At 36.7% G+C, this 16,583-nt stretch overlaps 2 protein-coding genes across 2 annotated transcripts in view; one reads left to right on the forward strand and one right to left on the reverse strand.

Annotated features, from left to right (window-relative positions):
- Window positions 1-769, reverse strand: part of LOC115216669 (exosome complex exonuclease RRP44) — a 39,941-nt gene extending 39,172 nt beyond the window's left edge. Inside the window, exon 1 of the mRNA XM_029786171.2 lies at window positions 464-769. Within this exon, the coding sequence (XP_029642031.1) occupies window positions 464-688 (225 nt within the window). The 5' untranslated portion in view covers window positions 689-769. The remainder of the gene's footprint in view (window positions 1-463) is intronic.
- An 11,465-nt stretch (window positions 770-12,234) lies between these two features.
- Window positions 12,235-16,583, forward strand: part of LOC115216634 (uncharacterized aarF domain-containing protein kinase 5) — a 32,360-nt gene continuing 28,011 nt past the window's right edge. The window contains exon 1 of the mRNA XM_029786118.2: window positions 12,235-12,390. The gene's annotated coding sequence lies outside the window, so the exon portion shown is untranslated. The remainder of the gene's footprint in view (window positions 12,391-16,583) is intronic.

A 16,583-nucleotide genomic window follows, 5' to 3' on the forward strand; every position in this document is an offset into this window, starting at 1 on the left:
TGTTTGTCCTCCACCACCGCTTGACAATCAGTGTCGGTGTGTTTACGTCCTTACAATATAGCAGTTCGGCAAAAGAAAACGATAGAATAAGTACCAGGCTTTAAAAAACGGTACAGGGGTCGATTCATCCGAGTAAAAGGTATTGAAGGCGAAACAAGATAAGGAGAAGGCTAACGATTTTGAGGGGAAAGGGTTGGTGGATATCATCGACCTCAGTACTTGACTGGTACTTTATTTTATCGACCCCAAAGATTAAAAGCAAAGATTATTCTTTGTAACGCGCCAAGTCTCAGAACGTGACGGAATGGTTATATATATCTGTTAGATCAAGGCTGACCAATAAATAATCAACAACAACAACTGGAGTTTGAAAGATTTCGTTTTCTTAAATTTTAAAAGAAAATCCAATTAAAAAGAAAAATGTTACAAAATATCCAGAAATAAATAAACTGTTTCACTTTACCTGATGCATTATAATATTTGTATCGGGAATAAGATAATAACAGCCTTTCACAATCGTGGTTGGAATGGAGCTCTTAGTATCAAGCGGAGTACTGCCACCCATACAAGCACATTTATCACAGATCTCCGATCCACAAGAGATGTCATCTCGAAGATAATGTTCCCGATTTATCTTCATCACACCTCCCTTCCTATTTTTCTTGAAAAATGTTTTCGTGGTGAGCATTATGAACCTATTACCATTACTAAATGTAAATTAATAAAGGATTAAACATGTGCACGCTAGTAATATAATAAGGTGAAGTTGAGATTGCACCGGCAACTTCCGCTACTAACAATAATATTTCCGTTTGGGTCATTTTATTTTTATTTTTAATTAATAATATAGTAAAATTCTATGACAGTATTATTAATCGTAGAATTAAGAAGAAATATAAAAACAAGAATCTGGTTAATATTTATTATTCTTTCTTTGGTAAAGTAACACAATCTTAATATATTTAAGTATTAAATTCATTAGGAACTTTTTTGAAATACATCACCGGTTTAGAAAATTAACTTATTTTTCGGACACCTTGTCCGTGTTACTTTTTTTGTTTGTGTCGGGCACTGATCTTGTGCATATTTTTACAATGGGGGAGTTTGAGTTCAACACTTAAATCTAACAAAACACTTGTCCCTTATGCGGAGTTTCTACTATTTACTGCAGTGACTTATATCTCATATTCGTACTAATTATGCGTAAGTGGATGGGTCTTTGAAGTTCAGTGATTTTGTTGACAAAATATGAACCTTCGACCTTCCGTCTAGTAGACTGACGCCTTGTTTGTCGCACTGGAAAGCGAATGGTCTATTCATAAACTATTTCCACACTTTATATATCTAATATATATGTGCAAATGTAGATGGTTGAGTTAATAGGTTGCCGCATACTCTTGCAAGTTGTACTTTATTAACGAAACTGTAGCAAGCATGTTCACAGTTCGGCTTGTAAAAACTAACACTTCCTTTCTCGGGGCTTAGATTCGAAACCGAATCTAAGGATTCTCGCTCCTCTGATCTACTCCTGACCAAACAGGCTCGAAAGAAATTTCTTTGTCTTGTCAAAAAATGATGGATCATTTCCCTTCGACATGTCAGGTGAAATTCAAATGGACAGGAGTTGACCTATTTAGGTACAATTTCTCCTGTGGTATCTCTGTCCTTCTAGCTGCCACGACTTGTTATAAATACAGTAATCCGTAAAGAGACAGACCGTCAAGCCAGAGGCGCGCCACGAAATAGGCCAATATTTTCTCAGATATTCAACATGAACTACTGGTGTGGATGACCAACGCAGACACAAAACATATTCAGTTTTATCCTATCGACTCAGCGACGAACACATCCACGGTTGACATGGCATTCTAGGTGGCGATTATGTTGAGGATTCCCCCACTTAGGACGCACGACCCTGCATTATGATTTCACCATATAGAGGCCCAATTTTCTTCCCACTGAATAGTGAGTGATGCGTCTCGACTTACGCATGTGATTGGTTCCGTATCGCCAGCGATCATGAACGTGGTCCATGATCTCATTATGGCACCACCTGGTTCAGTGTCATAAGACACTTTAAAATCTACCTTAATCAACAGAACTTCAGAGTCCCAACAAAAGCAATTCCACCAGCTCCTTACATTGGAAGAATTGGGCGATAGAATGCCTTCTCAGCTTCTACGATGAATGAAGCAGCTTCTTGGAGATGAGATCCTCCCCAAAAAGATTTTTAAACAGCTTTTTCTCCAGCGTCTGCCCTCCAACACACAGGTGGTCCTCACTTCCACACAAGAATCCACTACCATTGAGGAAATGGTGACAAAATAGCCGAGGTACTACATAGCATAGATATTCAACAGTATCGACGGTGACACCAGCTGTTCCCCCTACAAATCCTTTCCTTTCCTTGACCAGTTCTGAAATTTTTAACTTGTGCTCACTGATGATGCAGCAGGCAGCACAGATACAGGCTCTGACAACAACGATACAGGCCCTATCACTTGGTACACAGTGTCAAAGTAACAGCCGATTGCATCAATTTAGTAGATAGTCCCAAGCCCGAGTGCCACCCACAACTTGCATGAAGCAAGTTGGTACAACCGAAAGTTCGGAACACGGGCGCAGAAGTGCATGATCCCATGCTTGTTTTCAGTATCCAGTTTGGGAAACGACACAGCCAGGAATTAAATGCGATGGAAGTTCCTGGATCTTACCCACAAAGTTGCCTGTTTTCCGCTTGCAATTACATAACAGGCACATGTTTCTTTGTTGACATCGGTGCGGAAATCAGCATAATCCCTGTTTCCAGCACTTCAAGCAAAAGAAAAGAGACACCAGTTTGTCTTCATGCAGTCAACCACTCACCGATTCCAACCTATGGTGAACAGTCCCTAACACAGATCTTAGGTCTTTGCTTCACCTTCCAATGGGTATTTGTCATTGCTAAAGTGCTGACATCCTATCTTAGGAGCTGATTTTCTGCATCATTTCGGTCTCCTGGTGGACATCAAACACAGAAAACTTGTTGACAGTACCACACAGCTCACTGTGCATGGTATAGCCACTCATATGGCCACAGTCAGCCCAACTATTTTGCTAATAATGACAACTTGTCACAGTGCTATCCTTAAAGAATACCCGGACGTCCCTCGACCATAGTCTGCCTATAAAACATGAAATTGCCACCACATCAAGACCAGTGGTCCACCTGTTGCTGCACGACCCCGAAGGTTACCACCAGATCATCTCAAGGCCATCAAGCAAGAATCCTTAGTGTTAGTTTTTACACTAAATCTTAGCACCACTTACCATTTTCTGTACTTATCGACCCCCCCCCCCCATCCCTCAAAACCCTCACTAATTCTGAATTGTTTTTGTTATAACAAGACTCAGGTTAAGAACAACTGGTATAAAGCTTAGATATTATTAATGTGTAAAGACAAACATCTTTTTCAGTTAATAGATTATAAACAAGTTTGATCCACAGTTTTTATATATATGAAATAATGTGGTTCTTAAAAATCAAGAGACATGCTGAAACATTATCAAATCATTATAGTAACATACTAAGAAATATTAACTTAATTTTAAAAATTTTAGCAAGATGAAAAGTGTTTAAAAATAGGAAAAGATATGTATGTAACAGGTTCTACTATTACTCAATTTAATAAAGTCCCAAAAAAATTAAAATACAGGTTGGAAAAATAAAAGACTTTAACAATAAAACGAAATTTTTAATATTAAATGTTTATGTTAAAAATATAGTAAAATTTTTCGTAAGAAACAATTATAATATAAAACTAAATGTTAAACTAAAATCCAGATTCAAGTATTACAGAAAGCTATTCAAAATCTTTTCTTTTTTAAAGAGACTTTTTATATTTTTGCACAAATGAACACAATATTTTATTGTACAAACTTTTTGTATAACTTTTCTTTTAATTTAACTTTTATTCTTAATTTTTTTCAGAACTTTTTACTCCAAGTGTTCTAACTTGGGCCTTGACATTACCTTACATGTGCCTTATCTTTTCTCTTTTTTCACATATTTTTGTTGTTCACTGCACATGAAATAATTTGCAAAGAGTGCAAAGAAATGGAAGTATCTTGACGAATATATTTGATTTAGATTCATGTCCCTCCAAAAGGGTGATACAGAAGTCCCCCAGTGTGTGATATGTTACAAAACTTTGAGCAGTGATGGAATGCGACCCTCCCACTTGGAATGCTACTTGAAGACAACACATCCTGCTCTTGCAGACAAGCCCAAGGCATTATTTGAAACAAAAAGACATTCCTTGAAGCAAGCTAAGTTGAATGGTAGTTGGGCATTTTGGTAATGAATTTCAACGGTTGTTGAGGCTTCCTATGAGATTGCCATGTTGATTGCAAAAAGTGAGAAGAACCATAACATTGGAGAGTCTCTCATAAGACCAATGCAGCAGAACTCTGAGGAAAGATAGTGCAAACAAGCTTTCCTGGGATTCACTATTAAATGAGACAGTCAAGAGAAGGATCAATGACTTGTCTCAAGACATCAAAGATCAAATTCTCGATCAAGTAAAAGATTCTCCTGTTTTTGCGATCCAGTGTGATGAAACGACTGACATTGCTCAGTGTTCTCAGGTACTGGTATATGTTCATTTTGTGTCAGGCAACTGTGTAAAAGAGGAAATGTTGTTCTTGTCACCCTATGGATAGTTGTACAATAGCAGCAGCTATTTTTCATGATGTATCAAACTTCTTTCAGGAAAACCAACTTTCGTGGGATTCACTGGTAGAGGTATGCACTGATGGAGCTCCAGCCATGCTTGGTCTGCAGTCTGGTTTCATTATTAGGGTGAGAGGAAAAAATCCATCTGCTGTAGGTACACACTGCATACTTCATCGTGAAGTCTTAGCATCCAGAACCTTACCTACTGAAATGAGAAATGTCCTGAACATGGCTATCAAAGTTGTCAACTTTGTTAGAGTTGGAACCTTAAACAGTCATCTTTTCAAACTGTTGTGTAAAGATACGGAATCTGAACAAGAAGCATTGCTTTTTCACATGAATGTATGATGGCTATCAAAGGGGAACATACTTGGATGGCTTTATGAACTACTAGAAGTAGCAGTATTTCTAGATTTACAACAGAAGGCAGATCTCCATGACAAGTTCCAGCCTGAAGGCTTTCAGCTATCTCTAGCTTACCTGGTGGACATCTTTGAAGCGTTGAATGCTTTCGGCTTTAAACTATAATGGAAAAACATCAACATTCTCATGCACCATGACACCATTTGAACCTTTATGGTCAAACTCGACCTCTGGAAATGTTGAATTCAGTAGGGAAATACAGCCATTTTTAGTTACTTGGATTCTGCTCTCATTCACGGTAACCTTGATTCTGAGTTAAAGAAACAAATAATCACTCGTCTAACTGACTTGAAAATAGAATTCATCAGATAATTCCCAGATGTAGATGGAAAGTTTGAAGCTTGGAATGTCATCAGGGACCCATTTCAGTGTGAAGTGACTGATGTTTTGGATGAAGTACAAGAGGAATTTCTTGAGCTGAAGTTCAACTCTCCAGCCAAGGAAGACTTTAAAGAACGTTCCGGATCGAGTGCCTTCCTGTTTATCCTCTGATCTCACATCAGGCTTTTTGGATTTTAGCTATGTTTGGATCCACGTATCTTTGTGAAGCTGCATTTTCCATGCTTGTTGCTGTCAAGACCAAGTACAGAAACAGGCTGAATGTTGAAAGGGACTTAGGTTGTGCACTCTCTGGCATTCAACTATGCATTCAAGATCTTGTAGCTAAGAAGCAGTGTCAAGAATCTCACTAATAATGTGACTAATTCATATTAAAAAAAAAAAAAAAAACTTTTTTTTTGCTAAGAATCAGTGTCAAGTATCTCACTTTTTGTATAATGTGATTATATATTAAATTATACATATTTTGTATAATGTGACTAATTCATATTCAAGAAAAAGGTAAAAAGCACATTTTAGATTTTATTTAAAATCTGGGAGAGAATTTTATAGATGCAAGGGGGACGTGGAGAGAAGGACAAATTCCTAGGGGAGGTGGGGTAGTAAAAAGGTTAAGAACTTCTGATCTAGAGAATGGTTCAGTGCATCTCTAGGAGAGAGAGAGAGAGAGAAACACAGTAAGGCTGACAAGTGGTGGAGATACTTGTGAGACTGGTGTTGGCAAGAAATATTAATCACTTAACAAGTTTAGAAACTCATTGTCAATCGATGTTTTAACATCATCTTTTTCAAAAAAGTCACCTTGCACAGCAATATAGTGGTTCTGACATTCCTGCCACTTTTGGAATCTAGCCTGGAAGTCATTTTCTGTAAGTGAGTTGAGGATCTTCTGTGATTCACTCTGGATCTTGAGCTGCATTTTCATTTTGGGGAAGTGATGGAAATCTGCAGGTGCTAAATCTGGCGAATAGGGTGGGTATGAAAGCAATACCATGTTGATTTTGGTGAGAAATTCACGAGTGAGGAGAACTCGGTGACAGAGTGCATTGTTGTCATACAGAATCCAATTCTTTGCACTCCACAAATCCAGTTGTTTTTGCTGAATGCTCTCAAATGTTTCAAAACATCACAGTAGAACTTTTGATTGATGGTCTGGCTCTTGGAGGAAGAATTCTTAATATATGATACCTTATTTCTGGGGGTGATGCTTTTGGCAGGTCTTTCAGGGATGTTCTTCTGGTTTTGAAGCACCCAAGCCACTTGAAACGTTGCACACAACCCTTTGCCTTGTCATAAGCTTACCAAAGCTTGCTCAATGTCTCTGTAGCAGACTTCCCAAGTTTAACACCAAATTTTATGTTAGCTCTTTGTTCCTGTCCAGACAACAGCTTAGATGTGATTACAAAAACACAAATTTCGCAACTTGCGAAGTAAACACTGTGATGTCACTCAACACACTACCTCATGAAGGTCGCTGCTGGCTTTCACTGTGCATGCAACCATGTGCTGCCATCTGTTGGTGTGCTACAGAACTAGTCCAAGAACATTTTTTATACCACCCTCTATGCTTTAAATACCAGTTTTATAATGAATTAGTCATTTCGCTAAATTCATCCTTATTTTTGAAATTTTTGTTTTTTTAAAACAGATATGGTAACAAAACATAAGGTGATCAAAATTAAAAACTTCCATCAAATTTTATATTAACTTTTGTACATGCTAGGTGCTGTCCCTACAACCAATCTAATCTGTCAAGCATTCTCTACATCTCATCTCCCTCCCCACCCCTTCCCTTACATGCTGGGTGCTGTTCCCACACCCATACTATCCCATCAAGCATTCCCCACTTCTCAACCGTTCCTTCCTTGATACATAATACATTTCCTAATTTCTTGTGCTACAAGTTCCTCCTTTCATTCCTTTTCATCCTCCTCCTCCTGCTTCATCTTAACACCTTGCATATCTGCTATCTTTCCCTATGCCCCCTCTTGTCTGCCACTATGCCCTTATGTATCTCCACATCTCCTTCCCCACTGTTACTATGCCTTGATCATCATCTCCTAGTCTGTACGATCATCCCTGATCCAATCCTATTTCTGTTCTCCTACCCACTGCCCAAACTGATATTTCCCACCAGTCAAAGATTTCATGACACTGATGAAATGAAAATGGTTGTGAAAAAGTGGATACAACATTGCACACCTGAATATTTTCATCCATCTTTACATTTTGAGTTCAAATTTCACCAAGCTTGAGTTTGCCTTTCATCCTTTCAGGGTTGATAAAAAAGTACCAGTTGAATACTGGGGTCGATATAACCTACTATCCCTCTTCCCTCGAAATTGCTGGCCTCGTGCCAAAATTTAAAACCAATTTTCTTATTTTGGGGAGACTCTACCAATTTCTAACTGTTCTGGATTTCGGTCAGTTCTCCAGATATATGTAAACAATGCCACAGCTATGCAAAGTAGCATTGGTTTGATGTCATCCATATGTTACAGATAAATACTGAATGAACTGATCAATGATCATAGAGATTCTAGCCTTGACCAACCCATTTTATCCAATATACTCTTCCTCTTTCTTTTTAAATGAAAGTGTGTCATTTGAGAAAAATTTGGTTGTTAATTTTGCACGTCAAGTTCATTGACTTGTGTCACTCCTTACTTCATCTTTTATTTCTTTAACAACATAATAAATTACTTATAATTCAAACTAATCATGAAAAAATTGACATTATTAAATTATATTACTAATATTTCACAAATTATTAATTCAATAGGCTTTTTAGCAGAAACGTTAGCACGCCGGGCGAAATGTGTAGCCATATTTTGTCTGCCATTATGTTCTGAGTTCAAATTCCGCCGAGGTTGACTTTGCCTTTCATCCTCTCGGGGTCGATAAATTAAGTACCAGTTATGCACTGGGGGTCGATATAATTGACTTAATTCATTTGTCTGTCCTTGTTTGTCCTCTCTGTGTTTAGCCCCTTGTGTGTAGTAAAGAAATAGGTATTTTGTCTGTCTTTGCATTCTGAGTTCAAATTCCAAAAAGGTTAACTTTGTCTTTCATCATTTCAGGGTTGATAAAATAAGTGCCAGTTAAACTCTGGGGTCAAAGTAATTGACTTACTCCTACGAAATTGTTGGCCCTGTGCCAAAATTTGAAATCGATATTAACAGGCTGCCTTTCAAAATCATTAATTTTAAGGTTAATAAAGAGATCATACCAAGTTCTCTAAGAACTTTGATCTGGCTGGTGTAGATAAGAAAACAGACTGTATTGATAAGGATATGTGAGAAGAACAGATGATACATGAGGTTAAAAATCAGTGCAGACTGTTAAGTAGATTGTATGTCCCTCAAACATATTGATGTCTATATAAATTTAGAAGAAATATGAAACGTATAATGAACTGTATGTAATAAATGATTTCAAATTTTGCACAAGGCCAACAGTCTTAAGGAGCAATGATAGTTGATTGCATTGAGCCCAGTGTTCAAAAGGTACTTATCTTATTGACTCTGTATAGGATGAAAGGCTAAGTTGACTTTGGCAGAATTTGAACTCAGAATGTAAAGAGCTGAACAAAATGCCACTAAGCATGTAATGAAAGTGTTAACAATTCTGCCAGTTTGCCACCTTAGATTGTATGTAATAAGCAAAGATATTAAGGCAGTGAGTTGACAGAATTATTAGCATATCAGGCAAAATGTTTAGCGGCATTTCGTCCATCTCTATGTTCTGAGTTCAAATTCTATTGAGGCTGATTGTGCCTTTTATCCATTCAGGATCAATAAAATAAGCATCATTCATGTACTAGGGTAGATGTAATTGTCTTACCCAACCCTGAAATTGCTAGCCCTATGCTAAAATTTTGAACCAATAATTAAAGATGTTCATTTATTCTATGCATTAATCTGATGAAAAGAAATACTTAACCATATTTTTATTGAGGTATCATTCAGGAAACTCTTAAATAATCCAAGGGCCAAAGTGAGCACACAGACTATTATTCTACAAAAATTAATAGCCCTCAAATTCTCCGAAACTTGAAATAACAGTATTGACTCTCTGCTATTCAGCTGCAGAATATATGTATCCAGTGTGGTAAAGATTTTTACATACAAGATCTCTAGACAGCATTCTCAATATGACATGATGTTCATATATAACTAGTTGTCTCAGGTTTGTTAACATTGATAACCTTCACCTGTGGGTTAACATTTCCCCACTCTGATAAGCATTTTGTCTGATGCATCAATGATTCTGCCAGTTCACCTACTAATGATAGTAATATTTTTTTTCTATGAGAGACACAAAGCCAGAAATTTTATGAGGAGGGGGCCTAGTTATTACAGTGAGCCTAATGCTCAACTGACACTTATTTTATCGACCTCAATAGATGAAAGGCAAACTTTCAGTGGCATTTGAATTTCGGACATAAAGCTGGAAGAAATTTTCATAAAGCATTTTTTGTTTGGCATGATAATGATTCTAGCAACTCACTGCCTTAACAATAACAAGAAGTCTTTCTACTATAAGCACAAGGCCTGAAATTTTGGAGAAAGAAGCTAGAATAAAGGATAAAAGGTGAAGTCAACCTCAGTGGAATTTGAAATCAGAATGTAAAGATGGATGAAATGCTGCTAAGCATCTTGTATAGTATGCTAACGATTCTGTCAGCTCAGTGTCTTCATAATAATAATAATAATAATAATAATAATAATAATAGTAATAATAATAATAATAATCCTTTCTACTGGAAGCACAAGGCCTCAAATCTGGGGAGAGGGATTAAGTTGAGTACATCAACCCCAGTGTGTAACTGGTACTTATTTAATTGACCCTGAAAGGACGAAATGCAAAGTTGACTGCGGCAGAATTTGAACTCAGAACATAACGACAGACAAAAATATCACTAAGCATTTTGCCCAGTGTGCTAACAATCCTGCTAGCTTGCTGCCTTTAATAAAAAAAAAAAAAAAAAAAAAATAATAATAATAATAATAATAATAATAATAATCTTTTCTACTGTAGGCACAAGGCCTGAAGTTTGTGGGTGGTGGGTGCTGCAGTCGATTAGATCAACTTAAGTACACAACTTGTACTTAATTTATCGAGCCCAAAAAGATGAAAGGCAAAGTTGACCATGGTGGAATTTGAACTCAGAATGTAAAGACAGACGAAATACTGCTAAGCATTTTGCTCGGTGTGCTAATGATTCTGTCAGCTTGCCGACTTAATAACAATAATAATAATAATATGATGATGATTGAACAACTATGACGATTTGAAGTGGGAAATACAAAGGTTGTGGTCAATGAGGAGAATAGATTGGTACCAATAGTGACTGGCACACTTGGAAGTATCAGCACCCAACTACCATTGTGGCTCAAAAAGATTGGTACAAATGTAAAGGTAGAACACCTATAAAAATTCACATTCCTTGGAACTACAAGACATCTTTGCAGGGTTCTTGAAGCATGTGCCACCTTAGTCTGCTGGCTGTGGACAACTGACACTTTCCATCATACCCAGCAAAATAAGCTGTGAGTTTGCATCAAATAATAATAATAAGCATCTCAACAAGCATGATAGTATAGTATATTCACTGGGTAATTCGCAAAGACCTCAACCTGCCCCATGATAAAAACTGGTGGGAACACAAAACACTTCCAGTGCTTGAAAATGTTCATATCTCACTCCTTTGGAACTTTACTGTTCAAACTGACAGAAAGATAGATGCAAATAGACCGCACATTATAGTGAAGGATTTCAGACAAAAAATCATGCTTCCTCATCAATATGACTGTCCCAAGTAACATAAATGTGCCTGTCAAGACCTACCAAAAACTGAGCGAGTATAAAGATCTTGAAATAGAAATTGGCAAAATGTGGAACCTCAAGACTAATACTTGTTGTCATAGATGCCCTAGTAACAATAGCGAAAGAGGCTCATTGCTATCTATCCCAGATACCAGGAAATTAAAAAAATAGTGCTCAGGGGAACTGCTGATATCCTAAGGAAAATATTGTCTCTGTAATCCCCAAAGCATTTAAATCTGTAAACAGTATCAAAATACTTTTAAATGTACTTAATAGCAAACACCTATATTACTGTCATCTTAACATCACACAATCATCTTATAATAAAATTACTTTTAGAACAAACTTCTAACTTTCTTATGATTTTATAGACATTCTCTAGAAAAATAATTGGATCTTTTCGGTTTGAACGGCAGTTTTTTCTAGCGGTGTCATATAAAATTGTCACCCATATTGCATTTCAATCTGTTTTAGGGTTAGGGTTAGTTATGGTTAGTTAAGGTTAGGGTTAGGGGTGGGGGAAGGGTATCTTTTTTTTCTTTACAAATGTAAATAAACCCAATCTGTTTCTTAAACGAGGGACATATTCATACAGCACAGAATGTTTTTTTTTTACCTCAATAGACGTCAGTGATTGGTTGAAATTGCAGAAATTGAAGAAAAAACAACAAATATCTTACAAACTATAGAATTTTCTCAATAAAGCCAAGAGAAAAAGATGTTTAATAAACACATTCTACCAGTTATACGAAGTTTAAAATTTTTTAGTTACCTAGAAATTATGTTAAAAACTGCCGTTCAAACCGAAAAGATCCAAATAATTTGTGCAAAAACCAAAAATATGGCACCCTAGTCATAGCACCAACTTGAACTTCTAATTTGTCTCTTGAGGTCTCTGTAACCAACTTGAACGTAGATCTTCTTTTTTCACCATTCCCACCACCGCCACCGCCACTCACTGATATTGTCATGTAATTTAGAGTTAGTTTAGAGTTAGCTCCCTTTACTCTTCCTTTATCACACAACTTGTTTTCTTCGTCTTATTAATGATCTCAACGGAATAACATTCATCCAACGATAAACAGGTAAGAATTTTGACACTTCCATTTCTTCTTCACCATTCTAGTTACCCTTATCTATTACCTCTAAAAAAAACCTAAAAAACAAACTATTACTACAATATGATTATCAAAACCCACGTTTTCTTTTTCTTTTTACGTGACCTCTGTATAAAACATCTTGCAAGTAACTTAGAAATAGTTGACATTTTCCCTGTCACCTCTACGAAGAAAATCCAATTAAATGAAATATATTGTAAATATTCTTATTTCTTTCTTAACGTTGTTATGGCTGGAATAAATCGCTTCCGACTGCTCTTCAATAAGATCACTCAAATGGAACATTATCATATTCCTCTCAGAACTCGCTTCAAATACTGAAATGTATTATGAAGAATTATTTGCTTTATATATGTATTTTTTTTTATATCTATCTTCCTGTATAAATAATTTCTTCGATAAATAAATTTTATAGCTATTTTAAAAAGTTGGTCCTCATATTAACGAGATGAATTATCATTATTATTTTCGTCGATGTCGACTTCGCCTTTCATCCCATCGAGATCGATAAAATAAATACCAGTTGAGCACTGGAATCGATGCAATCGACGAGCTCCCTCTCCCCAAATTTCAGGCTTTGTACCTATAGTAGAAAGGATAGCAGCATTCCTTCCTGCTTTTCACGTTCTGAGTTCAAATGCCAACGTGGTCGACCTTAACTTTCATTCTTTCGGGGTTGATGAAATAAGTACCAGCCGACGTAGTCAGCTAGACTTCTTCCCCTAAAATTTCAGGTTTTATGCTTATAGCAGAAAGGATTATTATTAACTTTTTTATTTATTTATTTCATAAAATGTACAACGATGGGTTTATTTAATCTATTATGTGATACCACTATATAATATGGTATATAGGAGTTTATGACGCAAACATTATATACTACAATTGTGAGGGCAATACGTCTGTTTGCTTGTGCATATGCTTTTATTATTTTACTTGTTTACTTGTCAGTTGACTGCGGCCTTGCTGGAGCACCGCCTTAAAGAGTTTTTAGTCAAAGAAATCGACCCCATGACTTATTCTTTGTAAGCCTAGGGAAAGACTTCTGCCCGTCCCGAGTGGTTTTTGGGTGGGGACGGGCAGAAGTCTTGTCAAGTCTAGTACTATCGATTCCTTATGTCGAACTGCTATGTTACGACTACATAAACACACCAACTTCGGTTGTCAGACGATGGTGGGGGAACAAACAGACACAAAGACGTGCACACACACACACACACACATATATATATATAACGATTAAAATTTGTTATAACGGCAAGTTGTAGGATGGGAAAGATGAACAATGCACGAAGTTTTAAGGAAATATTTATTTACCGTTACGTTACAATACCTTCCTCGATGGGCAGGTTATGATAAATCCAAAAGCATGCAAAGTAAAGTTTGTGTTCTCTTCATTGTTTAGTAGTAGTAATTACAGAGATAGAACGATGTTGTAAGAGAACAGAATTAGAGCCAGTGAGAGTTGTAAACAAATCCACAGACACACACATACACACACATGTACGTGTACACACACAGATGGCTAGTTTCAGTTTACGTCTACCAAATTCACTCACAAGGCTTTGGTTGACCTGAGGTCATTGTAGAAGACACTTACCCAGGATACTGTGCAGTGGGACTGAACCCGAAACAATGTGGCTATGAAGTGAACTTAACGACAGTCATTTGCAGGCCTCCCTCTCTACTACCACTTTTTTAAGTGGTTTTTTTACTCTTTCTTGTTATTGTTGTGGAGTCACAGGGACTTCACTAGTGTTGGTGCCACAAAAGTAGCAACCACTACACTCTTGCTGGCATTTAGAAAGAGTGTTCATCCATAGAAACCATGCTAAAGCAGACATTGGAGCATGTGCCAATCCTCAGGCTTATGAGATCCTGTAGAACAGCCCAATTGGTGTTTGCTTAAAGATTAATGATGATGATGATGATGATGGTGATATATGACTTACATATATGTATGTTGAATCTATTTATGTTTAATCTACTGTGTAGTACAAAAAACAAACAAACAAAAAATCTGGCTCAGGACTATTTAATATGGGTTTTAGACATATAGTTCTACAAATCTGATTTCCTTTCTAATCATATATGTAGGCTGATCAGTCCCTTTAGAATCTAGAGAGACATAGTACTTGAATGCACTATTGATACCATTAATTCAGATTAGTCTAATGATATTATAGCACTGCCTTTAACCCTTTTGTTACCAACCTGGTTGAAACTGGCTCTGGCTACAAATGTCTTGTTTTCATAAGTTTTGAATTAAAATCTTCCACCAAACCTTAGTCACAATTTATGTTCCTAACACTAGCTGAATGGTAACTAAGTTATTTTACTAAATTCTTTGTTATATTTAAAGTAATTGAAAGAAACACAGAACATCTCAAAATAAACACAGTAATGAAAGGACTAACAATTAATTCTGTAGTATTAAGCACAGAGCACTCAGTTTGATATTGTGGATTTCTAACCTTTAATTCTGGGATCTCTCCTCCTGCAAACCATAGACTTTGGGAGACAGTTCACTGTGATTAGAGAACAGTTATTAGGATAGTCATGAAAGCTGAGGAGTTTTATATCATGATTACTTCTACAGAATCAAAAAAGGAAAGAGAGTTGCTGTTTGATGTTTCCATGGGGAATTATGATAGGGCTCAGGTCTGATCTCATTTTCAAGAAGTGCACTTCCACCTACAACTCAGGCTTATATAGAAATGATAGTTTGGTAGTTTTAAGGAATGTGAATTGTCATGCAAAAGATAAAAAGAAGATGAAAGATGATGATTAAGCAATTACATTGACCCCCCCCCCCGTGTTTTACTGGTATTAAATTCATCGACCTTGAAAGGCAAAGTCAACTTCACTGGAATGATGATAATAATAAAATTGCTGCTATGGATAAATTACGAAGAACTGAACATGAATCTTCAAGCAATTTAATTGAAATATTGCTATCACCACCAATCTAATCACACAGTCAAATGTAGAATTTATTTCAAGACAAAATAAATGCTACATCTATAGAAAGCTCAATGAGGAGATGGTCTGTGTGTGTGTGTGTGTGTGTGTGTGTGTGTGTGTGTGTGTGTGTGTGTGTATGTGTGTGTGTGTGTGTGTGCAGGAATTCCAATCACTCTCAGCTATAATTAAGATCTCAGTAACCAGTATCTGTAGAAGAGACAAGCTAAGGTAGATTAGACATAACATATTAATAAATGGCAGTTACTATTAGTTATCATCATGTTTTGATTTCCTATGGTTTATTTTGCCATGTTGCTATCAAACTTTCCAGACATCTTTATTTACATGAGAGTCATTATGTGTCAATGTCTAGAAATAGCAGCCAAGTCACCTTCAAATCACATTTTGCCATGCTAAAAGAGGCATTTGAAAATGTAGTCTTATATACACAGCTCCTGAGATAAAAGATAGGATAGTCATGGTTGGAATGCCTTAGTCCACTTTTTTGTTCTTTTGTGTTTTATTCTATGCATTTGCTTATACTTTTGGTTATCATTGCTGTCTTTCTTTACTTGACTTATTGCTGCTGTCTGTCTCCTCTTTTTCCCCTTTTCTAATGATTGTAGCACATCTGAGAATTGTATTCTATAAGCTCATTATTATTATATTAGAGTGTAAGGTTGAAAGCTGGCAGAATCGTTAGGACGTGGGACACACTGCTTAGCAGCATTTCATCTGTCTTTATGTTCTGAGTTCAAATTCTGCTAAAGTCAACTTTGCCTTTTATCCTTTTGGAGTCAATGAAATAAGCACCAGTCAAGTACTGGGGTTGATGTATTCAACTCTCCCCCTCCCACCCCCAAATTTCAGGCCTTGTGTCTATAACAGAAAAGAGAGACGACTGCGCTGGTATGGTCATGTGTTACTTAGATGAGGACAGCTGCATGAGGAAGTGCCACTTCCTAACTGTGGAAGAATCCTGTGGAAGAGGTAGACCCAGGAAGACATGGAATGAGGTGGTGAAGCTTGACCTTTGAACATTGGGCCTCACAGAGGCAATGACAGGAGACCGAGACCTTTGGAGATATACTGTGATTGAGAAGACCTGGCAACTAAAGTGAGATCACTGCTACACATGTCTGGCCCATTTAAGAGTACCCATGATGTGTTGTGCGATATAATATGCTTGAGAAGAC

This window comes from Octopus sinensis, linkage group LG10 (assembly GCF_006345805.1).
Source record: "Octopus sinensis linkage group LG10, ASM634580v1, whole genome shotgun sequence".
Taxonomy (NCBI): Eukaryota; Metazoa; Mollusca; class Cephalopoda; order Octopoda; family Octopodidae; genus Octopus; species Octopus sinensis.